The 27,800-nt window shown below is 28.0% G+C and overlaps 1 protein-coding gene across 4 annotated transcripts in view; it reads left to right on the forward strand.

Annotated features, from left to right (window-relative positions):
• Nucleotides 1-27,800, forward strand: part of LOC107438670 (teneurin-m) — a 487,196-nt gene that overhangs the window by 245,994 nt on the left and 213,402 nt on the right. For all 4 annotated transcript variants that reach the window (XM_087165593.1, XM_087165588.1, XM_043039103.3 and 1 more), the window contains 3 exons: nucleotides 73-258; nucleotides 9,460-9,568; nucleotides 25,921-26,393. In XM_087165593.1, coding sequence (XP_087021719.1) covers nucleotides 73-258; nucleotides 9,460-9,568; nucleotides 25,921-26,393 — 768 coding nt within the window. The remainder of the gene's footprint in view (nucleotides 1-72; nucleotides 259-9,459; nucleotides 9,569-25,920; nucleotides 26,394-27,800) is intronic.

Genomic DNA, 27,800 nt, shown 5'->3' on the forward strand with positions numbered 1-27,800 from the left:
CTAATTTGCTTAATTTTAAATAACTCATAGAGACGCTCCATATAATCTTTGTTGTATTTATTTTTAATTCAGTTTTTGGGGAAAGCCCTCCAGAACCAGCACCCCCAGCAGTACCACCACGCAGTATGAACGGAATGCATCCGATGGAAGCCTTAGGTAGACGAGCACGTTTAGGATATTTAGAAAGTGAATGTGAATCAGAACCACCCTACTTACCCACTATGCTAACATCAACATTGAACGCCTATGCCTCACAAGGTATATTTTCATTTTAAAAATGCATCATTTAAAATTTGATCAAAATTAAATTGCGCTCATAAAAATGTGCTCCTCAACTAGATGATAAAAATAGTTTGGAAATTTTGAAAACAGTTACCACATTAAAAAAAGTTTATCTTAGCTGCTGTGTCTCCCATTAACTTCTCTTTACAGTTAAGATAAGTAAATGAAAAACGTATAATGAAAACTATATTTAAATGCATTTAAATGTAAATTAAATGTTATTAAATTGTAAATGTGAACTTTTTTTTTGCTAAAATTATCGTTATGTCTTTACATACGCATATTATGGGCTCAAATAAAATTCCTGTCTTATATAAAAAGATAGAAAAAATTCCGGTGAAATTACCGAACTGTATGCTTTTGACCATAATTCTGATTAATGAAACCAAAATATATGGTATTTGAACCATTTATTTGGCAGTTTTTCCATTTACATGTTAACGGTTTACTGTAAATTCTGGTTTTTTAACGTATAATTCTAATTACCACACTTTTAGAAAAAAAAACTGAAAAAGAAGTTAAAGTGAATACACGGTTGTTATACCATAGTCTAAGGTATAATAATAAAATTACCAAAGTATGCCACATTTATCAATTTTCAATTATTATAAAACAATATTTTACTTTTAATTTTACCTAAATCAGCACTTCGTTAGAAATTACCAAGCTTTTTGGATTTCCTATAGAGCTAGAAACACGGTAAATATTACCATATTCCGGTAGTATTTAGCAAACTGCTTTTTTATCGAATAAAATGCTTGACTTAGGAAAAATAAGTCGCACGAACTAATTTTACTTATTAAACTAAAAAGCATTAATAAGATTTCCTTTTCTTGATAGAGTTGTTTATTATTTAAGCAAAAAATAACACCCTTAAATATATAGTATCTTTAAAGCGAGTACACTTTCAGTTAAAAATCTTGAACAATTAAGTGAAACACACGTTTTTTTAGCGAAATGGAACTTTCTGTTGTTTGCTCCACAAAAGTATATGTAAGTTTTCAGAACTTCAACTTGCTGAAAATACAAATAAATGAAATAAATGCTTACAAATAAATGCTTACAGGAGAATTATAATGTTTTCCACCAATAAAATTCATATAGTACGCTCTCCAGAAAAATTTAAAATTTTACTTATTATTAACTTATTATTTCTGTTCCTCAAGCCTTTAAATATCTCTAATAATAGTATCTCTAATAATAGTTTTAAAAGTAAGCAAATTTTGAAAAGAATTTCAAGTTTTTAAAAAGGTTTTCTACATTTAATAAAAGACTTATAATGGAACTTTTACTATTTAAAAGACATTTCGTTCACAAAATACAGGAATACATATGTGTACTGAAGCACAGAAACTGGAATCGTTTGTTTAATGCTCCTTAAGAGGAGGGACTCAATATATTATCATTACGAGGTTGTTGTTTTTAAATTTTAAATAAAAATTATTTTTAGCTGTCAAAATACTAACGATTATTTGAAGACATAAAAATCTGAAATCTCTTAATTTTTGCTTTGGATTTAAAAACATTTGGAGTCAATGAATCATTTCTTTACTAAGGATTATTACTTACAGACGCTCTTGCGTATATATTATTTTACTTTAGATGGAGAAAAAAAAGTTTTTGAAAAATTACCGTAGTGTGCTGTAAAAAAAAAAAAAAATAATTCCGGTAAAAAAAAAAATATACTACTGATTTTGGTATTTTATTTTTCCCTTTCATATGACAATAGTTTAACAACAAATTCTGGTTTTCAAAACTACAGTTCTTATTAGTACGCATTTAGTAAAAATATACAAAACTGAAAATTAAATTTAACTGAATAAGTAGTGTATTTTTACCATGCTCTACAGTATCATGATAAAATTACCAAATTTTATTAAATCTATCAAATTTTATCACATATTATAAAACCATATTTTATTGTTAATATTACTAAATTCAATACCAAATCATTTTGGTAAAAATTTACAAGTTTTTTGGTGATCCCATTGAGCCAGAAACATAGTAATTTATCTCATATTCTTTTCGTTTTTACCATACTTTTCTTTTCAGCCTAATCATTTGCACTAAGGAAATTTAGCAGCAGAAACTAATTTTACTTTGAAAATTATATAACATTTGTTAAGTTTTTTTTATCATCAAAGAGCTGTTTTTTACTTGATTTAAGCAAACAAAACGTATGGTTCCTTTATACAGTACAATTTAAATTAAAAAGATTGAAGTATTTTAGTGGAAGAAAAAGCTTGTTCCAATGTAAACTCTTCTGTTTTCTGTTTCAGTAAAGTATTTATAAATTCTCCAGAATTTCCACGAGTTCAGAGTGCAATACAAAAAAATATATAATAGCTTACATGGTAATTTGGAGGTTTTCCAAAAACAAAATTTAAAAAATATGCTTACCCTATAACTTTTGAAATTTGACTTATTATTAACATCCCCCAAACCCTAAAATAACTCTTAGAAATTGCTTCATTGTAAACTTTTTAAGCAAATTTAGAAAATAATTTCAGGTTTTTAAAAGGTTTTCGACCATCTAGGAAAGAAAGGACTTCTTAACAAAACGTATTTTTGAATTTATTTTTCGATAGTTACGAACAAATTGAAGTAAAAAATACTAAGCTACCTTTTGTTGTGTTTTAACATCTTTCCGAATTTTCCCCCAGTGTAAATGTTTATTGTTGTGCGACCCTATGTTTTACGCTAAAATATTCAATTAGAGTACTTTTAGCAAAGAGTGAAAATCATTATCTTGGCAAATTTTGTTGCTTTGCATTTTCTGATACGTTTTTAGTACTTACGCGACTTCTTTTTGTGTTATAAAAACGTTTACTATTTTTAACACATTTAGTTCAAAAAATACAGTTATAAATCTAAACTGAAACACATAAACTGAAATCATTGATTTAGTACTCATTACGAAAAATGGCTCAATAAATTATCATAACGTGGGTTTTCTTGAGATTTTTAAGTAAAAATGATTTATAGCTCCAAAAATGCTAATGATTATTTAACGAGTATAAAATCAGAAATCTCTTAATCCTTGCATCGGACTTAAAAACTGCAGGAGTCAATGAAGCTTTTTTTACTGAATACTATTATTCACAGACGCGGTTGCAATTATAGTTTTTACCTGTGCAGAAAAAAAAAATTCTAGTAAAATTATCTTACTGTATGGTCATGACAATTCTGATATAAGACATTTTGATTTCAATTTTGACCTGACATTCCGACAAAAAACACAATTCTGGTAATAAAAAAACAATATATATAAAATTTAAACCATTAATTTGGTTTAAATGAAAATTTTGATTTTTACAATTATAATACTTTACCAGACATTTGATTAAAAAGAAAAAAATACCAAACTGTGAAGTTAATTTCCTCGAATAGACAGTTTTTTTTGCACTGCTCTTATGTATCATGATGAAATTATGATATTTTACTACATTTTCGAAATCTTATCCTTTATTATAAAACCATATGTTGTTAATTTTACCAAACCATTTCCAAAAAGCTTCAGAAAAATTTACCGAGACCTTTGGCGCTCCTGTGGAGCCAGAAACACTATTAATTTAACCATATTCTAGTGTTATTGATAATTTTTTCTCAGAGTACAAAATAAACAAATCTCGAAAGATATCGGTAAAACAATCTTAAAAATCCTTCATAAATCTTCAAATACGTGGAAAATTATTATAAATGACAAAAAAAGAGAAAAAAAAGACATGAAAAACGTACATACTAAGTTTATAACACTTGCTCTAACTTCAAAAGTCTTTCGTTTCTTATTGGATCATTTCGTAAGATACTCTTATAAATAAAGATCGAAGCAAGTGAAAAATCTATTTATAGGCTTCATAAATATTTAAACAAATAATTTCTGGATAAATAATTTCTGGATTTCTAACAAATAATTTCTGGATAAATAATTTCTGGATTTCTGGATTTAAGAATCAAACGTTTTTGAAAATTTCATTACGGCATCAAAATTTAAAAGTTTTTCTCAAATTTCGTTCTTATAGTACTTAAAATTTTTTATGAATATTTGTCTTAAAAAGGACATACTTATTTTATAGATTATTTTTTCGAAAAAACAGTTAAGTGGCTAATTAAAATAACGGAGAATGTTTGACAAAATAACATTACTAGTCTGCTTAAAAAACAGGAAACTGTTTTTTAATAACAATACTTTTTTTGCAAAATAAATAGTTTTATATCAACACGCCTGCTGATAGTTTCTTTCTCTAATTCTAAAAAATTTGTTTACAGTGTAAGCTCTTATTAATTAAACCATTTTTTTAAAGTTTAATACCATTAAATTCGTTATCATATAATCATCAATGGTGTATGCATAACAGATAACACTTGCTTATATCATGACCAACTGCACACTGCAAAAAATTACGGATCAAATTACTGTAAAAAGTACCAGCACATTTGAACGGTACACTTTGCCGTATAATCCTTTTTAATGGAAATATATTTTATCATCATATAATCATCAATGGTGTATGCATAACAAATAACACTTGCTTATATCATGACCAACTGCACACTGCAAAAAATTACGGATCAAATTACTGTAAAAAGTACCAGCACATTTGAACTGTACACTTTGCCGTATAATCCCTTTTAATCGAAATATATTTTATCATCATATAATCATCAATGTATGCATAACAAATAACACTTGCTTATATCATGACCAACTGCACACTGCAAAAAATTACGGATCAAATTACTGTAAAAAGTACCAGCACATTTGAACGGTACACTTTGCCGTATAATCCTTTTTAATCGAAATATATTTTGGAACAAAAATTCTGATATTCCGTAATTTTTACAGTAATAATTACTGAAAAAGCACTGAATAATTTTAATTAAATAAGTTCGGTAAAAATATATTTTACGTTAAAAGTTGATTTTACGTTAAAAGTTGATTTTATGCTAAAAGTAGATTTTTCGGTAAAATGGTTTTAATGGTTGATGCACCAAAATTGTTGGTTCTTTATAATGTAATTTGATTCGGATTCTTTGTTCAGTGTACCGTAAGAAAAAGCTCAAGTCTTGTTTTAATTTTATTAGAAAATGTATAATTAGAATTGTATTAGATATTAATAAAATAAGTTCTTTGAATGTTATTAGAAAAAATTTATTAGAAATAAATAAAAAATAATAATTGTAAATAAATGTTTATTTATATCAGTAAAATGGCAAAAATAAAATCGATGCAAATATTCATTTATAAATAATAACAAATGTTCATTTAAATATTAATCTGAAATAAAAGAATAAGCAAATTTAAAATGTACACAGCTATTTTCAATTTATAAGCAAACGTCAAAACATTATTTAAAATCCAAGTCTAATATAATAAGCTTCGTTAACCAACTTTTCTTCTAATGTAGCTAATAAGTTACAATTTATATGAACTTCAATTCAAATGCATTCAAAGTCCGCCTTTCAAACACTTCAATAATGGTCTTCAATCATAGAATGCTGCTGAAAGACAATGCCTGCCAGCAATCATTGAATAGTTCATTATGCACTTTAAATCGAGTTTCTTGTTTACGCTGAAATAAACTAGCCGGATAATACAATGTAACGTCTCGTTTATTACGTAAATGGCCAACTTATTTTAAAAGGGGGGAAATCAAGCTGCTGTTAACAATGCGTTGTCTTCAAATGACGTAGTAGTTTACGTAGTCTCCAAACTAATTGGCATTATTAGCACTGACATAGTGGGGTGAAAAGTGGGCCATTAGCTTGCTGCCGTATGATCTTCCGCAGCCCTGTCGGCAAAGATACCTTATTCCGTAAACTAGTGGTTAAGATTACAACATGGGAAAGGCGTCTGGGAACTTAATACGAATAATAAACATTTAACTTGATGAGAGTGTGCGAAGTTATTACATGTAAAAGGGAAATAAGAGAACTGTCTCTGGAATAACTTGTTCATGGGATGTAAACAAGCAAATGAAATTTTAGTATTATTATGTAGTGGGAAATATAACAACATTTTAAAAATTGTACAAACTTGCTATTAGATACTTGTATTTGCATTTTATATTTGATGAAATATTCTTAAATATTTTTTTTTTCATTTTTATATTTGAATTTTAAAACACGGAGAAAATTCATAGCAAAATTAATAACATTTTTGGTTGAAAAAAATCATAAATCTCGATAGAAAAACAGAAATATACGGTATTTAAACCATTCATTTGGAAGTTTTTTTCATTCGTATTTCGAAGTTTTACCGGACATTCTGGTTTTTAAAATTATAATATTTATTACCACATATGTAGTTAAAATTCAAAACTGAAAAGTAAAACTCATTGAATATTTTTTAGGCCATGCTCTAAGGTGGCATGATAAAATTTCAAATTTTATTACTCATTAAAAAATAATAATTTATTGTTAATTTTACCAAAATCATTTTTTAATTAAAGACTTTTTTTATGCTTCCATAGAGACAGAAACACGGTAAACCATATTCTGGTAGTTTTGACCATACTTTATTTCCTGTTTTGCGAAAAAATTAGAACGTATATCGGAATTGTTTCGTTACAGATACAAATAATGTAATAAATATAGATAAAAAGGTATGATTCTTACCGCAGGAGAAACAGTAGCCGGTGTTTTTAAATATTTCACGTTATATGGATACACAAAAATCATACAACCCAAGTTTTAAGAACACAAATAAGTAAATTTTAATGAATTCAGATTTTTAACTAGATATTTTAAACACAAATGCACACGTACAAAATAATTTTTTTAACAATTTTATTAATTAATTTAATACACCACATACTGGATGAACCATGGTATCACCCAGCAACATTACTTTTAATGCATCTTATTAAATATAAATTCAGAGGATTCATATTTCGCATAATTTATATTTAAATAATTCTAATCATTTCAAAGAGTCTTCTTTTTTAAACTTTTAATTTACTCTTCAACTTGGGCTGCAATTACTGAAATTAAGCAGGTAGGATTTCAGTTTTTCTTATCGAAACAAGACAAAACTTACATATTTTTATTGTTTTACTTGCTTTATAGGTTTTTCTTTTGTTTTGTCGCTTATCCAAACATAGCTGCATGCATCTAAGAAATGTAGTATTAAAAATATGGAGATTGACTTCAACTGGTAATAAATAAATACAGCCTTGTGTTATTATAGGAACAGCAAATGCTTAAAAGCAGCATTAATTAGACTAATTGTTTAGGCGTTCATTTGATTAGTAGCTTTATTAGAAGAATTTGGAAGCTTGAAAAAGAAAACCTTCTTTATTGTTCTTCTTCTGTTGTAGTATCTCGGTAGATTTATTTAACTGGTTTTATTGGAGAATGTCTGAATAGCACGCAACAGTGCATCTTCATTACGAATTAGCGTGATATTTGTTTATCAGTTTCCTTTAATAAGATTGGGGTTTATTAATTTATTCTTTAATGTAATTTTAATAGTTAGTAATTATAACTAGATAAAACAGAGCATCTAGTTAAATTCTATAAGAATAGCGACTAATTATAAGCTGCATTTCATGAAAACTGTAGTTTTTGATATGCTAAATTATAGAGATTTAGTTTTCAAAAGAGTAGAATCTGTGCATTTCATATTTGCTCTATTTTTTTTAAACAACAGTGAGAATTTACAGTTGTGTACCATATTGCATGCTTAGTAAATTTCTTAAATAGTTAAATATGATAGTAAATTCTATATGCCTTACATGCATACAATAGTTAATTATTCTTTCCTTACATTTCTTTTTTTTTTTTACTAAAATAAAAATTTATGAAAAGTCCTGTTACAGGGACAATTGTTCGTTACATTTGCAGATTCAACTTCAGTGTGTAACTCAAATTTTGTGCTAAATATATTGAATATATTGGAAATATTAAATTTTTATAAAGTATTACATTTATTATAGATGTTAAATTTACTTGTCTATCTCCAATTATAAACTATAATATCCTTATATAATCTCTTATGGGAATGAAGAACCTTATATAATCTCTTATTGGAATTAAATGAAGAATAGACACGGTAAGAAAAAAAATGTGATTTTGCTATATTTTTCAATACAATCCTTAGAAATGTTTTTCACTGTAATTAGGGAAAATTCTTTGTTATAAAATGATACTAACGGTAAAAAAGTAAACACACCGGACAAAAAATTAGTCACCCTCAAGAAAATCATGAAAAACATCATTTAATGGCGTGCAACACCGCCTCTGGATTCAATAACCACCTGGATTCGGTTAGGAAGCGAGTCCACGAGGTTTTGCAGGTACGTCGAATCCAGTATAAGCTACTCGCTGAGGATTTGATAGCGCAAATCCACCAAATTGCGAGGATGCCGATTTCGACGCTTCACCCGTTCTTCCAATATGTCCCACAGATTTTCAATGGGGTTTAAGTCAAGTGATTTTGAAGGCCAGTCGAAAACGTACCCGAAACATATTGACCTTGCACACAGTCAGGATGAAATGCTTCATCTGCTCTTTGTAGCACTCGACGAAGAGCATTTTTTTTGAATAAAGGCGAAAACGTGATTCCTCAGACCATATTAAATCCCGCCAGTCAGCTACTGTCCACGTCCGGTGATTTCTAGCCCACTGAAGTCGCGCTGCTTTACGTGCTTGAGTGAGCAATGGTTATGAGACGTTCGACTCTGCATGCAGTTCCCGACGATTTTTCTCATCCGACGATTTTTCTTCCCGACGAATTAAAGAAAGACGGATGAAAATGCTACTAAATATATTCATTCAACGCCACAGTTATCCTTTCCAGAACCTATAAAAAAAACTATTTATTTTTTGTGTATTTTATTTATGCATAGCACTGAGCACTATATGTATATAGCATGAATAGTATTCATGCTATGTATGCACATAGCATGAATAGCACTATGATAGTATGAATAGCACTGAGTTAAGTCAATATATTGTAAAAAACTACTATTAAAAGCAGTAGTTTTTTACAATATATTGACTTAACTCAGTGCTATTCATATGTAAATAAAAGGGATCAAAATCGCAACAGATTAAAATCGCAAAAATTTCTTCAATTATGTAAAAAGTGTTAACATAAAATATCAAGCCAAATTATTTGTTTTATCATCTATGATAGATAAAATGTTGTATTTTAATGTTTTGTATTTATTACAGATCTGAACTCTAATCCAAATTTATCGAAATCTCATATTGAAGATGCCTCAGAAAATAGCAGTGAATTGATCAGCAGTGTAAATAGAATGAATTCCTTAGAAAATGAAAGGTACATATATAATGTCTACTTATGTATTATTTATGTATGATTTTTCTCGTTTATCATTTATATCTCTAAAATGTAAAAAGCAAAATCTGCCAGGATGTATGATCGCTAATAACTCGAGAACGGGATCACAGATTTGGATCGTGTTTTTTTTTCTCCAGTAGTTTGCGAATTTTCATTGGATGGTTTCTAAGCGATCAGCTCTTTCCGTTATTATGTGGTTTGGGCAAGGTACCGAAAGTACGAAAATTCGTTGACGGAAACCTTTGTAATAGATTAAGATGGGTGCTGTCATAGAAACAGTATTTTCACAAAATATTTTTTAAAAAAATCGAAACAAAAATAACCATTAAAAGAATTAAATATTCCTAAAGCTTGTCTAACTCTTAGTTTAATTACAGAAGTAAAGTATGCTAGAAACAAATAAGGTGGCCAACATACGTTACCGAAAATAGAAGAAATATTACATATCGTTGGTAGTGGTAACGTTAAACATAAATATGCTTAGTCTGTTGTTGTTGTTTCTAATGCTACTTGCCACACTAAGCCTGCTTGATGAAACCAAGCAGATTTAAGGCAGAGTGTGCGTTTCTTGTTTGTCAATGGAGCCATCTATGGCCAAGAATTCGACTTCGATCTCCAGTCCAGTACCCCCAGAGGTATTGATTTGTTAGGGGAACATGGAGGACTTTGCGAGTCGACAGATTTAACGTGCATCTGTCACCATTTACTACACGCGGAGTCTTCGGCCTGTGGGGTTCGAACCCACGAGCTCTCGGGCGTGGGCCCAGCTCTCTACCGACCAGGTTATCCCGGCCTGCTTAGTCTAATCCAGTCAAACGTTTTTTTGAATTTTGAAAGCTTTGAAATGTATTCAATTATAATTCTAAAACACTTCAGTTTAATTTTTTATAATTTAATAATAATTAATTGTTCACATCTTTTTTGATCACAACTTCTTAATTCAAAAACTTTATACTATTGTGCTTTAAAAGTTTTCTTTTAGGGGACAATATTGTAAACTTTGTAAACTATATTGTAAATTATTGTAAGCTTTGTAAAAAAAATAGTACTTATCGGTAATTGGTACTAGGAATCCAATTTTTCAAACAAGTAGAACAACGCCAGGTTCTGACTACCGCAGGCCTACTGCCACTTATAATAAACATAGGTGCGTCATATTCCCAATATTGTCCGAATATGACAATATCGGGAATATAATTTTAAGTGATAATTATTGAATGCTTTAATATTGTGAATGATTTTAAATTTTATTTGAGTAACAAAAATTTTGACACCAATGGAGAAATTTGATTTAATTGTAAAATATCGTGATATATTTTTGACAATGCATCACGATATTAAAATTTGCACTTTTTAATATTAGGTGATAATGTTTGTGCGGTGAAAACTTTGAAAGAAAGCCTTCGTCAGCACATGGTCCATATAACCGATGTATAAAAGATTAGTGGTGTGGATAGTTGCCCTAAACATTCATAATTTACATATTTAAATGCACGCACTTAAGACATAGGTCAGTTCTCAATTCCGAGTCACCAAGTCTCAATTCCGAGGTCCCATTATTAAGAAAATAGAAAAATCAATAGTCTAGACTTTAAACAGTTTAATAATATCAGTTTTCAATGCTAAAGTGCATTTAAAAAGTCCATTAAAGTCCATAAAATCACTGAATTAGAATCTAAATTAGAATTTATGAAAAAAACTGAAACATTCTAAATAGTTAATGAAAAACACCAAATTGTTATACCAACCCAAATACGTGGAAATGTTGCATTTAATTCTTATCAGAAGACCAATTTCTTCAGAAATTAGAATTTCCGCCCAAACAATTTTTTTTTATGTAACTTTCATTTGCAAATATAAAATATGTTCTTTCCTAAATAGTGTCTTTGATGATTAATATTCATTGAAATGAACTAATAGCATATTTTTTTCCTGATAAATCTAATATTCAGTTTTGAAATCATCGTTATTTCTGAAAGAGTTCGTCTTGTTTTTTGAATAATTTACGTCATCATAAATATACTTGATTCGTTTTTAATATCATTTCCAAGACTATCACTCGACTAGATTAAAAATCTGATGTAATCACTAAACACCATTAGTTTGTTTACTTTTGCAACGTTACAGTTGCAGGGACGATAACGAGAAAAAGTTTCAACTAGGGAGCGTAAAAATTGAAAAATCAATTTTTATGACTTATATCTGCAGGACTGAAGGATTTTAATTCCCCGCATTACCACTGAATGTTCACATTCGGAAAGACACATTCGAATGTTTGGGACAGATTTCCATAAAGATTAAAAATAGTCGTTGGGTGTAGTTTGAAATTAAAAAAAGTACTATTATAAAAGTAATAAATTTCAAATATACGTATGCAAGTATCTGTGAAATATAAAGGTACATCAAGTGTTTAAAGTTCTTTATTAAAAAATTATGAAAAAAAACTAGAACTATACATAAATTACATTATGCAAGATTTACACATACATTAAAGATGATTTATACATGCATATACATAAACTATAGATAATTGCCCAAATCGAAGTCAAAAATGCATTTAATTCATAAGATTCATAAATTTAATTGGACTTATAAGCTAAAAAAAATGTAGGGTCATCACTATCAGAATGTGATATAATTTACCTTATCCTTGGCTTTTTGGAACACTAAAAACTTCGACAATTTTTACGGAAGCTGTTTGGTAATTATTTTAGTAAATTTAACAACGAAATATGGTTTTATAATCTGTGATAAAACTTGGTAAATTAGGTAAAATTTGGTACATTTATCATAATACTTTAGAGTAAGGTATACAAAACATTTATTTGGTCAAATTTAATTTTCAGTTTCGTACCTTTAACTAAACGTGTGTTTAAAAGAACTATAATTTTGAGAACCAGAATTTACGATAAACCATTATCATAATATGAACGAAAAATTACGAAATGAATGGTTTAAATACCGTATATTTTGGGCTTATTAACCGTATATAATTGATTTATTAACCGTATATTATGGATTTATTAACCGTATATTATGGATTTATTAACCGTATATTATGGATTTATCAATTATGATTTTCTTAACAGAAATTTCCTTACCGTACAGCCTGTAATTTTGTCATATTTTTTCTCTCTGTGTAGTAACTTGCTTGAAAATTGAGATGTAATAGGAGTTTGAAACATTTTCTTAATAATACACTTTAACTATGGACTTATGACATTTTATTTCCTATTTTAATTTAATTAGACTTATTACATTTTAATTATTTAAAAACTGGTCTATTATTTTCCTTAAAAATTTTTAGATTTTAAAACATTATACTTTGGAATAGATGTTGAAAGAAATTTAAATAATCAATCATCAAGATTTTTCTTCAATGCTAATAATGAAATAAATTTCTACGGATTTCATTTCTGAGACTCCAACAATGAAAATGCACAGCTTCCATAAACAAGGTAAATATCAAATTGCATGCATGAGAACCATAAGACGGAGCAGCACTCACGTACTGGAAACAACGCTAAATGGCTTTCCAAGCTTATAACGCAATTTAACATTCACGGAGGTGTCTCAAACTATGGCATAACAAAAGCTATTCCCCGATGCACTATCCCCTTGCATTCGAAAAGAAGGACCGGAGAAAATATCTGTAATCTTCCATTTGGTATTCCGTTGGATAGATTCGGGTGACTTGATATACGTGCAGCTATAAAGTCAAGTTTTGAATGCTAAAAAAAGGAGAAGTTCTCTGATAAGCGCTAAAACAGATTCTGTGCCTACTCGAGATGAGAGAAACATACTTCCTTGTACTGAATACTACGATATTCCGTGCACAACTGAATAAGAGAGCGTGCGGCTGAATAATTTTTCTTCAAAAAAATGTTTGGAATATGGGGGATACTCAAAAAAGTAAAAGTTTTTGTGCTGTCACTTAAAGAGGATTTTTACCAGTGCACCAAGTTGTGATGTTTAAGATAGGCAGTTTACGTCATCGCAGGTTTCACCTGTGTAAATTAATTGTCGTCATTGAACAATTTAATATATATATATATATATATATATATATGTATATATATATATATATATATAGCTCAATAAAGACAAAAATGATGACATGAAAAAGGGAAAAACGAAAAAAATTAAGAAAATTAATAAGTTTTATTTACTGCGCATAAGCTGCAAGTATGTAGAATTTAAAAAATAAGTTAAAAATGTAGCGAAAAAATGAAAAATAATAAATACTAATGAAAAGAGAAGAAGAAAAATAAAATATTTTTAAAACATACATATATATATATATATATATATATATATATATATATATATATATATATATTGCGGATATAATCGTGTGGGCTGAAGAAAAGATTAATCTTTTTTTTTCGCGGTTTTATTTTTCCGGTTTTTTAAATAAAATTTCATCCTTTTTTTTTTCTTTTTTTTAATATATTATATAAACTGTTGTTTGTTATTTTTTCCTTATTATCCCCCCCCCCCCTTTTTTTCATATGTCTATAATTTTTCTTTGCTTTATTCTTCATTTTGAACTTATATATATATATTAAAAAGTTGGTGAACAAAAAATTAAAAGATTTAATCTCTTCATCAGCTCACGCAGTTATATCCGCAGAAGGAGTGCTTTCTAATATTGTATCAATGAAACCAAAGTAAAACATACAATATCAATACAATGATTCAATACAATATTGCGTTGGATTAATATATTAATATAATATTGTATCAATTTTATATCACCAAATATGGTCGGAGTTTTTTTCTTTGTGAATTTGCAGTATTTCTCTGCATATTTCCCTTTATTTTCAAAATTTGGCCTCCATTTTAGTGGCTCTAATGTTGCACTAATAAAATCATCGCAACTTTTCCCCCACAGACAGAATTAAACAGAAATTAATTACTTCTCTAACCTAACTGCTCATTCCCCCATGAGCGTACGTATAGTAGATTCGACAACGTACTATCAATAATGTCATCAACTTTACAAATATTAATCGCTTAATCGTGTTTTTCGCTTACAAATAATAATATAAAATTCATAGTTTGGATGCTTTAAACCTAAAGCAAAGCTCAATCTTTGAAGCACTCAATTTAAACCTAAAACAAAGCTCAATCTTTGAAGCACTCAATTTAAACCTAAAACAAAGCTTTATCTTTAAACTGTATATACTGTTTCTCTGAGAAAAATTGCTTGAACTTTGAAACAGACTAATATTTTATGTATTAAAAATAAATTTTTTGTAAATTGCTACTTTCTCCACTTAAATATAAATAATTATTAAATCCATTTAAAAACCAATAGATTATTTTTAATTCTTTTCATTTTTTTTGAACCCAAACAATGCATTAAAGTAATTTTGGATTATTAAAAAATAAGCTTTTAAATTAGAAAAAAGAAAAGAAGAAAAACACTAACATTTTCAAACTATAACATTTTGCATCAATTTTATACTAAGCATATATGTTGCTGTGCTGGATGCAGATTGAAAAACGTAACCTAACACTCGTTACAAACTCGTAACAGTTTAACAAATATAGTTGCTAAATTGTTACTTCGTATAACGACAAAGCCTTTGAAGAAAATTTGGAATTACTTTTATGAACTCCAAACAGCAAAATGCATTTAAAAAAATACAATGGGACTAAAAATATTATTCTATTTAAACGATTCTATGTATACTTCGTATCTTGTTTACTTCCATATTTTTGGAAATGATTTTGAAAGTTTCGTGACACAACATTACGTCACGTAACGGACCTTTTGTTTTCATTTATTTAGCTTTAAACGAAATATGTTCGTTTTGCTTAGTTTGTCACGCAATTTCAAATGAATAATTTTTCGAACGTCAACCATTACTGATGACTTGACAAGTTAATAATATATATGTTTAAAAACAGTTAAATATTTTTCTTTAAATCGATTTATTATCTGACAGAGCTGAGTTATTAATATAAACATATAAAATGCTTTCATTTAATTTAAGATTATAAAAACTTTTTTACATCATTAATACAAAAATATTAAGTTCTTCTCAATAATCTTATAGTAAGAAATAATTGAAGTTTTTAATTTTTAATCAAATTTTGTTTAGTACTAAATCAAACAAAGTCTTTTTATTATTACCTTTTCGTAAAACTTGTTTATATTTTTAACTTAGAAACTATTAATGTTCATTAACAATTTAAACATATGTTCTTTTCAGTAAACTTATAGTAAGAAATATTTGAAGTTTTTGATTTTTATTGAAATTTTGTTTATTACTAAATCAAACAAAGTCTTTTTATTATTAGATTTTCGTAAATCTTGTTTATATTTTTTAACTTAGAAAATATAAATGTTCATTAACAGTTTAAACATATGCATACATATTAATAACAATTTATACACATAGCCATTCAAATTTAAATTTAAAATAATTGCCGAAACGACACCCAAAAAAAAGGTTACAAGCTGCCGTTTTGATAGATATAATGATAAAAAAACAGACACGCGAATCCCTGTAGATAGAATAGAATTGGAGTTAACACAAAGCACTTTATTAGAATTATAATTAGCACTAATAAGGAATCAACCCTTTTGCAAGTCTCTTGATATCGAAATAAATTTCTCATGAGAATAAAAGGAGAAAAGTGTTACCGGTGTGAGGTTATTTGGGCAAATAACTTTTGAGTTTTAGTTTTATTAAAGTATGAGGACATGGCGATAGATAATTTTATGTTTTATTTTCATTGATATTAATTATTAAAACTCCAAAATAATTATAATCATTACTATCAGTTAAAAAGAAGAAAATTAAATATGCCGTATTCTAAAAGGACACTTCAGTGTCTGATATTTCCTTGATTTAATATCAAAATTATTTCATGTAATTATTTTAACTTTAGTTTATTTTCTTCATTTGTACAAATAAAATATTTAGTAAACACATCGTTCTGGTTTACTATTATTTGAAATTACCATTATTTGAATATTGAATATTACCATTATTTGAATATTTTTTTACCAGAAATGTCCATAAAGAACGGTAATTTTACCGGAATTTTTTCCTCCGTGTAAAATATTCTTCGCAGATGTTAAAGATATTTGTTTAGTTATGAAAGCGTAAATAAAGGAAGAAATAAATTTGAATGTAGAAATCAGTTCGATTTCATCTTTTAAAATTTATTATTTATTAAAATATATTATTTCAATTACTCACTTTGGATTATACAAGAGAAGAAAAAATAAAAATTTTAACCATAAAAAAAATAATTTAAAATTTTGCTACGTACCTACTACAATTTATTTTTCGAAAGAAAACTCCAAAATAACATTATCTTCAACCGAAATTAGCTTTAAAATATATTCAACCCTGATCAATTATGAAAACTTAAGAACAGGAAGAAATGAATTTGAACTTGGAAATCAGTTAGATTTCTGTTTAGAAATTAAGAAAAACGATGTATGATTTTGATAACCCAATTTAAATTATACAAAAATGGAAATATAATAATATTTTGTCATAAAAATTAATTTAAAAGTTTTGCTTATTATTACAAATTCAGTTACAAAAGAAAACTCCAAAATAACAGATATCTTAAAAATGTTTAAAATGTATTCAACCCTGATCACTAGTATGAATACGTAAACGAATTAAGAAATGACTTTGAATACAGAAATCAGTCTGAATTTTTTCTTTAAAAATTAAAAAAAAAGAGCGTTTGGTCTCCACAACCTATTTCACATTATATAAAAAGGAAAAATAATAATTTTGAATCATTAAAAATAATTAAAAAGTTTTGTTTATTAATTAAAATTCAGTTACGAAATGAAACTCCAAAATATTTTAAATATATTCAGGATATAAAATGTATTCAACTCTGATTCCTATTATGAGTGCGTAAACGAAGAAAATAATAAATTTGGACTTGGAAATCAGGTAGATTTCTACTCTAGAAATGTTAAAAAAAATTATGATTATGATAACCTATTTTAAATTGTACAAAAAAAAAGAAAAATAGTAATTTTGAACCATTAAAAATAATTTAAAAGTTTTGCCTATTATTACAATTTTATTTACGAAAGAAAACTTAAAAATAAAAAATTTCTTTACAAAATTTTTTTAAATATATTCAACCCTGATCTTGATTATGAATAAGTAAACAAGGAAGAGAATAAATTTGGACGAGAAAATCAAATAGATTTCTACTCTAGAATTTAAAAAAAAAAATTATAATTTCGATAATCTATTTGAAATTATGCAAACAAAAATGAACGAATAATTTTTAGGAATAAATAATTTAACTTTAAAGTATTGCTTATTATTACAAATTAATTTAAGAAAACACAATTCTCAAAAAAAATATCTTCACAAAAAATTTTCAATATATTCAACCCTGATCTCTATACTTATAAAAGTATAAAGGATGTAGCTGATATAAAAATTGAAAGAATGCCAAGGAAAAAAAGAAATACTTCCATTTCTGTTCCATACTATTATCTTTTAGGTTCTCTGCCAAACTATAGTTACAGCTATTTTCCAGAACTGGTCGTACGAAGTCTTAACCTTCCCGCTTTTTCCAGTCGTTTCAAATTTTTTCAACAAAAAAAGAACACTAGATTGTATATCACAGTTTCATAAAAAATATAAAGTATCTCACTTATTTTTTTTTATTTCGGAGAGCTATATATTTTTAAATTGCTAGGCACTTTAAAAGGCGATGGGCCGATTACAGGTATGACAGGTTATTCCCCTGAAGATTAAGCTCCATTCATAGTGCCTCCTATAAAGTCCTGACGTACTTGAGCACCAGTTTCCTCGTTTTCCTTCAAGAAATTTCTACCATTTGTTTCTGGCTTTTTACGGAGCACGGTTATTATGTGACACTAAAGAAGGGCACAGAAAGAGGCAGAGGAAATTAATGTAGTGAGAAAAAAAGCGAAATTTTGAAGATTAATGGTTCAATTCCGAACTTCCACGCTTAGTTTTATGCTACATTGGCTGTGATGTTCAACATCCCTTTTTTTGTCTTCCCTCAACTAAAGCGAACTTAATATGGGGTGGTATCACGTGTAAAAGAAATATTTTTGGACGCAACTTGAATATTAGGAAATTATGAGATTTTTTTCCTTTTATACGAAAAAGATAGCATTAAAAATATTTGGTAAGAAATATGAAGGAAAAATATTTGCAGTTTTCTTTTTATCAACAACTGTTCTTTTTTTTTTACTTTAATGAGTTGCTTTGTCTAATATTTTAAACATTGCACCGAGAAGAAATTATGGTCAAAACTAGCAGACTATGGTAAAATATACCGTGTTTCTAACTCAATGGGAGTATTAAAAATTTCGATAGTTTCTTCCGACGCGTTTTGGTAATAGTTTGTAAAATTAATTACAATGTACACTGTTAAAATTTTCCTTCTAAGATTATGGTAAAATAACTGGTAGCTGTCTGTCCATCTGATTAACCGTAAAGTTTACGGGACAGAACATTTTTTTTCCTTTATGGTTTTGAAACCATTTTTAAAAAGTATGGTTATAAAACCGTGAATACAAAACTATACGGTTTTTCAACCATTTACAACTAGCACTTTTCAAAAACGCAAAAAAAAGTTTATTATTTAACTATACATAGGAGCTCCGCTTTTCGTAAGGTAATGGGCATTGGAGAGTGCCGGACACTGGAAATTCTTCACGTGTGGAACGGAATGGAGAAAATATTGTTGTGTTAACACTAGGACTCGAACTCCATTTCTGCCGGTCATGAGATTGACAGATAAGTCTGCCAGGCTATGATTGGTACGCAATTGCAAAGAGCTAAGTAGCTTCATTAGGTAGTTCTAGTTAGTGCTATAAAATTCTGGTTGTTTAACCGTATTAGGTGAAAGTAGTTAATAAATAGTTTTTCTCACAATTATCAGTTTGATTACCATTTATTTATTGTTATTTTACCATTTTGATTAAATATGGTTAAATAACCATTCTACAACTTGTTATTAAACAATTTTTTCCGAGAAATTTCTAACAGTGTATAGTTTTATTATGTGTGTTAAAATGTAGAAAATTTGGTAAAATTTGGTAATTTTAAAAATTATAATTCAGTTTATGCATAAAAACCATGTATTCAGATAAATTTACTCTTCCATTCTGTTTTATAATTCAGAACATTGTTATATTTCAGTACAAGCAATAAATTGTTTTTTCAAAAAATTTTAAATATTTGCTCTGGCGTTAATATGAATGTACGCATACGTGAATAAGAAAATGAGTATAATTAAAAGCATATTTTTGTTTACTTGAGAACTGATGAATATAAATAAGGAGTTGATACCGACAACTCAAATCTGACAATTTATAACGACAAACTTGTAATTCATAAGCGAAGAACAGCTAATTAAGAGATTTTGCATAGCATCGCAGTGAATGCTCAAAACTTTCCTTACTAATCGCAGTATCATTAAGGTGCAGAAAAAATTGGTTATTATTACGATTATTCCGCTTTATTTTCTTTTATTAGTGTTACGTTAAATTCAGTGTTTGAGAAATTCAAAGTAAAGTCTCTCGACTGTAAAATATCTCTGACCCAAATTTTAGAAAACAAAACATTAATAGAAAATAAAAACTTTACCACAGTTTTCTACTTATCTATTGCAAAATATAAATGGAAAATTATGACTCGATGAGTATTCATAACTATGAGCATGTATGACATGAGGACATATGAGGTTGCATTAAAAGCATGCTTTTGCTAACTCAACATAAGGAGCCCATTAACTCCGTCGTTTTAACGAAAAATTCTATGTCAGTAATGTGCTGTAGTAAGTGAGAGCTGAAGGCAACATTCATTCCTACAACCTGTGGACACTGGGATTCGAACCTGCGTCACTTCATTGAAAGGTGAGCGCTCTATCCTCTGAGCTACTCAAGTGTCTCAGTATGATGAAAAATCTGATAATGTTTTAATCTTTAAAGTCTTACTTAGTGAAGTAATATTTTTGTGTAAAAATACTCACGCCTGTTATAATCTACCAGTATAAAAATGTCTGGCGAAAAATTATATCTAAAGGAATATAAATAATTAGGTAAAGAATAAATTTCAAAATGAAATTGAATCGCAGTTTCAGTTGAACCATATTAAAATTAACTGCTGACAATAAGAACAAGTATGGAAAAAAATCGTAAAATGATTTATCGTAAAAGAAAGTTGAGAAATGCAGTGTTGTAGGGAAAAACTGCAAGGAACTGATGGTTTAAATCAGTTTATGATTGGGAGGAAGAACAGAAGAAAACTGTTTTGTAAACAAAACAGCTTTAAACTATCAAACATACAAGGAAAGTCCTAAAAAAGAAAGGGGAATTTGTAACAGTGCGCTGCAATATATAATTTTGCTAACTGTGTAATGCTAAAAATCAATTTTTCAAAAAACAAGTAGAAAACTGCAGTGACATGAATAGGTAGTCATAACAGCATGAAGACTAAATGTAAATAAAAATATATTTTACTTACTCGGAGGCTATTGATTTACTCGATTTATCCCCCCCCCTCAATCGGGTAGTCTCAATCAGGTAGTATAGGTATCAGGTAGTATCAATCAACACTACTTCGCAACATTACAACATGTACTGACGTAAATTATTGTTACTATCTTAGGGAAGTTTTTTTTCTTTCAGTAGAAGATGATGATATGAATATTTCAGTGAGTTTATGTTACGAAAGAGAAATAGAAACTTATAATAAGACTTAGGTTCATAAAATACACTGATAATATTCATTAATAAAATGTTTTAAATTAATTTATTTTTATTATTTCAATGACTTGTTTCAAAAAGCTTCCAATAACAAACAAAAATTATCATTAAAAGATAGCGAAGTAACTTAAACCAACTTTTGTAGGCAATTGCAAGAAACAGAATTTTAGGCAGAATCAATGCAGTTTAAATATTTAATATAATTTTAATGAAATATGTCTAAATAATTGTTATTAATAAAAGCAATGACTGATAAATAAAAAGATTAAAAACAATTTATTTTAAATACCGTAATGGTTCTTATCTAGAATATTTCAATAACAAACAAAAATTATCCTTAAAAAGCAAGCGAATATTTTAAACCAACTTTGTGCAATTGTAAGAAACAGAATAAATAGAATCATTATATTTTAAATATTTAATGCCTTTTTCATGAAAGATTTAGTATTTTTGATAATAATGTTACAAAATAAAAAATAAATAACGTAAAATTAACTTCAAATGAATAATTAGTTACAAGCGTTTTGAATTACTGCTTTATATCCAGATTTTAAACATAATTTATTAATATATCTGATATTAAAGGGAGTTGCTTGAAATATTTTATACAACTTTAATAAGAATAACCACAAGGCTTACGAAACGTTAATTAATTTTTATAAACATAAAAGTCAATTTTAATTTGAGTAAATATAACTTTTGAAATTTGTAAAACCTTTCTGTGTTTTTTAATTCTTCTGTTCATTATTTATAAGAAACAATGTTATTAAATTATGTAATACTATGTAACTTTTCATATGCATTCAATTAAAATACATTGCTTAGATTCGGCTGTCTTCACTGCAACTTACGTAATTTAACATCAATCCTTATTTAAAATCATAAAAAATACGGTACATAAATTTCTTTTTTTCCATTTTCTGTTTCCTAATTTTAACATGATATAAAACGAATTTTTATGCTCATTCAAGCTTAAATTTACGACATAAAATAATTTATTTCATGATAAGTACTTATCACATTAGTACTTACTTCTTTTTTTTAGATTATGGCTGTACAATGGAAGCAAGCAGTTATATTGATTATTTGTTTCCATTGTAATCAAAAGGTCTTGTGCTTTCAATAAGTACGTTTTAAATTTAATCATAAGCAAATGCACAAGGTTTTTTTAATAAGATGTTTATTTGTTTTGCAAGTTTAATATTTTTTACTTTATTTTTTGACCAAATTTTATTAAATTGTGAATTCATCAAAATTTATCACAACACATTTTAAGCTTCTAAGAATTTTAAGCTTCTAAGAATTCTAGAATTTTAAGTTTAGATAAAAAAAAAAAAACAAATATTAGAAGTAATAATTTTAAACTTTTGAAATTATCATTCGTTAAATATATTGTTCCAAATAAAAAAAAATTCACACGAAAAAGAAATTTAATTATTATAAGTGTTATTATATTATAGTGTTATAAGTCCTTTATATTACACATGATTTTTTTTTAATGTTATGAGCAAATAGATTGTAGAACACGCGATAACGACTTCAATAACATAAATATTAAATATTGCTTTTTCTTGTAGCTATAACTCATAATTGCTATTCGCTAAATATATTTTTTCTAATTAGTAAGCATAAACGAAAATGTTTTTTAAATGGTATGAACATATAGAACGTTGAACGCATAAAAATGAGTTCCATGATATGAGTCTTAATTTATGCGTTATTCAAACAACTATAAGTCATACGTCATTATAGTCTTTTCTTAAAAATTAGTAAAATTATTAAAATGTATGACGCTAAAAAGTTGATTTTAAATTTAAAAAAAAGAGTTTCATTTAAAAATTAATGCATGCATTTTTAAAGAGGTATTTAAAATCAAGTGAAACCTTTATGATTTTATTTTATAAATCAATTATTAGGTAAAAAGTCCAAATGTTTTCAGGAACTCATGTACGTTAAATCTCAAACACTTCTCTTTTGCTTTTCTTTTAGCTATTTTAAAAATGGAAGAAATATTTTTGTAATATTAAATTTTCCAAAGTCTAAATTATTTCTTATTATGTTTAATTTTATTTCCGAAAATAACGTTTATGTCATTTAGAAGTACAAGTGTTTTGAAATGCTGCATGTTGAGGTTTACATTTTTTTGACTTGAAAGTTTATGAGGCCACTTAAAATTTTTAAAATCTTATAGTAAATTGCAATGTAAAAGGCAATTTATTTGTTCATTTTGTTAAAAGGCAACGTATCAAACTTCAAAATCTACAAATGCTACTTTGGCTCAATTTAAAACAACTATCAGAGATATTTCACATTAATAGAAAACTTTGAAAAAAACGATATTTTTTGCTCGTGAAGCATATACTCTTTTTTTAACAGATGTTCCTGGCAAAGCTGCATTGCAATTTTCTCCTTCTGTCAGTACCGATAAAATGCATTTGAAAGCATAGCAAAAAATATTCCCTTATCTAAGATAGATTTTTCAACTGTGTTATTTTTGTGTTTTCTTCTAGAAAACCGTAGATCTCAGGGTTATGTCAGACTTGATGTTTCACTTCACTCGTTCTACTTTTAAGGAATAGTGAAATTGTGTTTTCTAGCTCGCGAACTTTTGTAGAGAAGTTCAGGAGCTATTATGGCATTCCTTTCGAACATTATCGGTTTTTCTGTTAGAGTTTCCTTTTACTTTGCGTTATTATTTTTCTTTTTAACCATTTCAAACGATTAGATGACAGACGATACGAAGTGGAGTTAGAGATACTTCATAATTTTTCTTTTCAATGATTTTCTTGCTTGCGTTTTTTCTTGAGAGTCACGTATCCACTATTGTTGGATTTGGAAGAGGAAATAAACTATCTGCAATAGGAATTAGATTTTTTGATAGTTTCTATAGATGTAACTAAAGTAAGAAATAAAGTTATTAAAAATTATTAAATTTTGAACTGTGATAATTTTTATTTTCTTCTAGAAAACTGCAGACTTCAGGGTTATTATCAGACTTGATGTTTCATTTCATTTGTTCTACTTTTAAGGAAGAGTGAAATTGTGTTTTCTAGCTCACGAACTTTTGAAAAACTTTTTAACCATTTCAAATAACTAGATGACAGACGATACGGGGTGGGGTTAGAGATACTTCATAATTTTTCTTTTGAAAGATTTTCTTGCGGCTTTCTTTTTTGAGGGGCACGGACCAGGTATCGTTGGATTTGGAAGATAAATTAAACTATCTATGATAGGAATTCAATCTTTTGGTATTTTCAAGAGACGTGACTAAGCTAAAAAATAAAGTGATTAAAAATTAATAAACTTCCAACTGTGTCAATTTTTGTTTTCTTCTGAAAAATCATAGATCTCAGGATTATGCCCGATTCGATGTTTCACCTATCTAAATGATGTAGTGAAATGGTGTTCTCTAGCTCTCGAATTTTAGTTCAGGAGCTATTACTGTTGACCCTTTCGGACATTATCAGATTTTCTGTTAGGGTTTCTTTTATATATTGTAATTATTTTTCTTTTTAACAATTTCAACTGATTAGATGACAGACAATACGAAGGAAATAAATTAAAAGATACTTATCAATTTTTCTTTCGGTATATTTCTGCCTCAATTTTTTTTCCTGCGTGTAATGTAATTTGTTTCAATGGATTTAAAATTAAAAAAGAAACTATTTCAAAAAATAATTTATTCCCTTTTTGGCATTTTCTAGATGTAACTAAGTTAAGAAATGCTAAGTGAAATATATAAAATAACTATAAAATAGCTATAACTGTAAAATACCAATATTAATAACATAGTATAATAATAATATAGATATTAACTATGAAATAGCAATTGTTTAGTATTACATACAACATGATATATTGCATAGTTTAATACTTAAATCAATATCCATATGTTTAAATATGGAAAACTTTGAACTTTTTTATTTAAAAAGGTGCGTTTTAAGTGAGCTACAGTTTTTTAATTGGTATTTACCTTGTAATGAAGGAAAATACTTCTATTAACAACTCTAAAATATAAGAGATCTTATGCTTTAAGTACGGCTTTTTAGAAAAGAAATCTCATCTATTCTCTCTTAATAACTTATATTATAGGAAGAAAAATCATGGAAATGCTGGATTACATAATGAGATAAAAATTGAAAGAGAAAAATGCGTTTAATTGTCATTAGTTAATTTTCTGCGTGTTCAGTTGACAAGTTCCCTTGAAAAAAATATCGAGTTAAAAAAAATCAGAAACCATTTTTTTCTACCAGATAGTGTTCAACGTGAAATTGCGCATATTCTTAAGTCCTTTTTTAGTATATTTCAGATTCTCAATTTTATTTCTTTATGTTGTATAAGTTTAACAAAAAGGAGCACTGGAAACTGAAATTTCAACATATTAGCTCAAATCTGTTAAACTAACTTTTTGGGATTGAGTATATTATTATGAAGTTTGCGATAAAAGTGTATTCAAAATTATTATTTAAGCAAATCACCAATTTTTAAATTGATCATAGCGAATGCTTAAGAAATGCTTTTTTAAAAAAATTTTTACTACTTATGTTGAAGAAGAATACAAAATGCCATTTTTGTTTTGCAGAATATACTCGCCTCCTCAACAAACACCATCACTGCAGCATGGCGATTTAAATTCAAGCAAACCACCGAACCTACCAAATAAAGACATTCCAATAGGAAGCCTACATTCTTCTACGACAGTAGCTACCACTATATCTGCAACCACGAACAACAGCACCAGCTCCAGCAATACTGGAGCAACTTACAGTAATCCTATTCCAGTATTCTGCAGTACACCGAGCTCCACAACGGGACCGATGGTTCCTATAACAAACTGTGTCAATCCTCAACTGATCCAGCCACCTACAGCACCTCCAACTACAGCAACTAGAAGGCCTTTTAAAGCAACCTCAGCATTTTCGGCTACAGCTGCTATGGCTTCGTCCAGGTTCCATTTTAGAAAAAACTGTAGTAGAAAGTGTACGTGGAAAATAGCAACTTTTGCTCTTGCCTTTGTTACCATTGTGCTTTCTGCCTGTGTAGCATATTTTGCTGGTAAGTTTATGATTTCTGTTTATTATAACTTGATATTATTATTTACCTAACGTTGATAGTATTGACATGAAGCTTTAAATATTTCCTTCGAAAAATGTATTTTAGAATATATTTAAAATTTTTTTGCTACACTATTTAAAACAACTTCAAAACTGTAAATGGCTGATCGAATGTTTTCACTTTACCATCCATTTATACCTTATTTTTCTACTTTTTGCTTTTAATAAAGCTTTAATTCCTTTTGGAATTGATTATAAAAGATGCTGATGGACCTTTTCTGACTTGTCGATATTGTGAGATTGCATGATTGTGGATCTGGAGGAAATGATTTATATAGCTCTTTCCCAGCAAGAAAAAAAACCTATAAGAGCTGTGGTGGCTCGGATAGAGCGTTGAGGTGATCTTCCAATTAGGCGAACAATGTTCTAATCCGAGCCATGGCTGATCGATGCAAACTCCGCACCCGGCTCACACTGACCACAGTGCTGACGTAAAATATCCGCAGTAGTAGACGGATCATGGTTTTCACTTCCCTTGCTGTCAGACTAACGCAAATGCTGGTTAGTTCCATCAAAAAAGTATTCCACGAATGCAAATTTTCACCAATATTTTATCCAGTCTTCTGGATTGGGTTCGAAATTGCAAAGGTACGGAGTTGAACATTAGAAGTCGTTAACTCGAACATTGGGTCGTCTGTTCAATGACGGTTAGAAAATAGATTTTTGAGATCTGAGGAGTATTAGAACGTTGATAGGTTATTTTAAACAAGCTCATGGAACTTTCTAGCATTGTGAGACTCGATGGTTAGGGATTCAGATGTCATTGCCACTTTTAATTTCTTCAATGGGTAGTTTTATTCAACCTGGGAAACAAAAACTCAGATTTTGGGATTTTGGACGTCAATTAGATAAAAAGGAGTATTCATCGTGAACACAGCGAAAGAAACTTCGTACACTGATCAAAGTACACTGATCAAAAAAGTATGATTAAAGCAACTAGAATATGGTAACATTTATCATGTTTCTAGCTAGATGAGAACACTATAAAACTCGGTAATTTTTTCTGAAACACCTTGGTATTTATTTATTAAAATTAACAATAAAATATGGTTCTGCAATATAAGAAAAAATTCGTTAATGTGGTAAAATTTTTTAATTTTATCATGATAACTTAGAACTTGTATAAAACCGTAAAGTTGGCTTTACTTCTCATTTTTGTATTTTTCCCTGAAAATGTGGTGATAAGATGGTCCATGGGAGAACAAGAATTTCTTGTAATCCATTACCATATGATAAGAATATTGTGGTTTAAAAAACCTTATATTGTGATTTTATTAACAAAAAATATGCTTTTTTTTTATCTAACAGAAATATCATGACCATACCGCACGGTAAAAAGACCAGAATT

Source organism: Parasteatoda tepidariorum, chromosome 1 (genome assembly GCF_982258835.1).
Source record: "Parasteatoda tepidariorum strain Cologne lab strain chromosome 1, Ptep-v5.0, whole genome shotgun sequence".
NCBI lineage: Eukaryota > Metazoa > Arthropoda > Arachnida > Araneae > Theridiidae > Parasteatoda > Parasteatoda tepidariorum.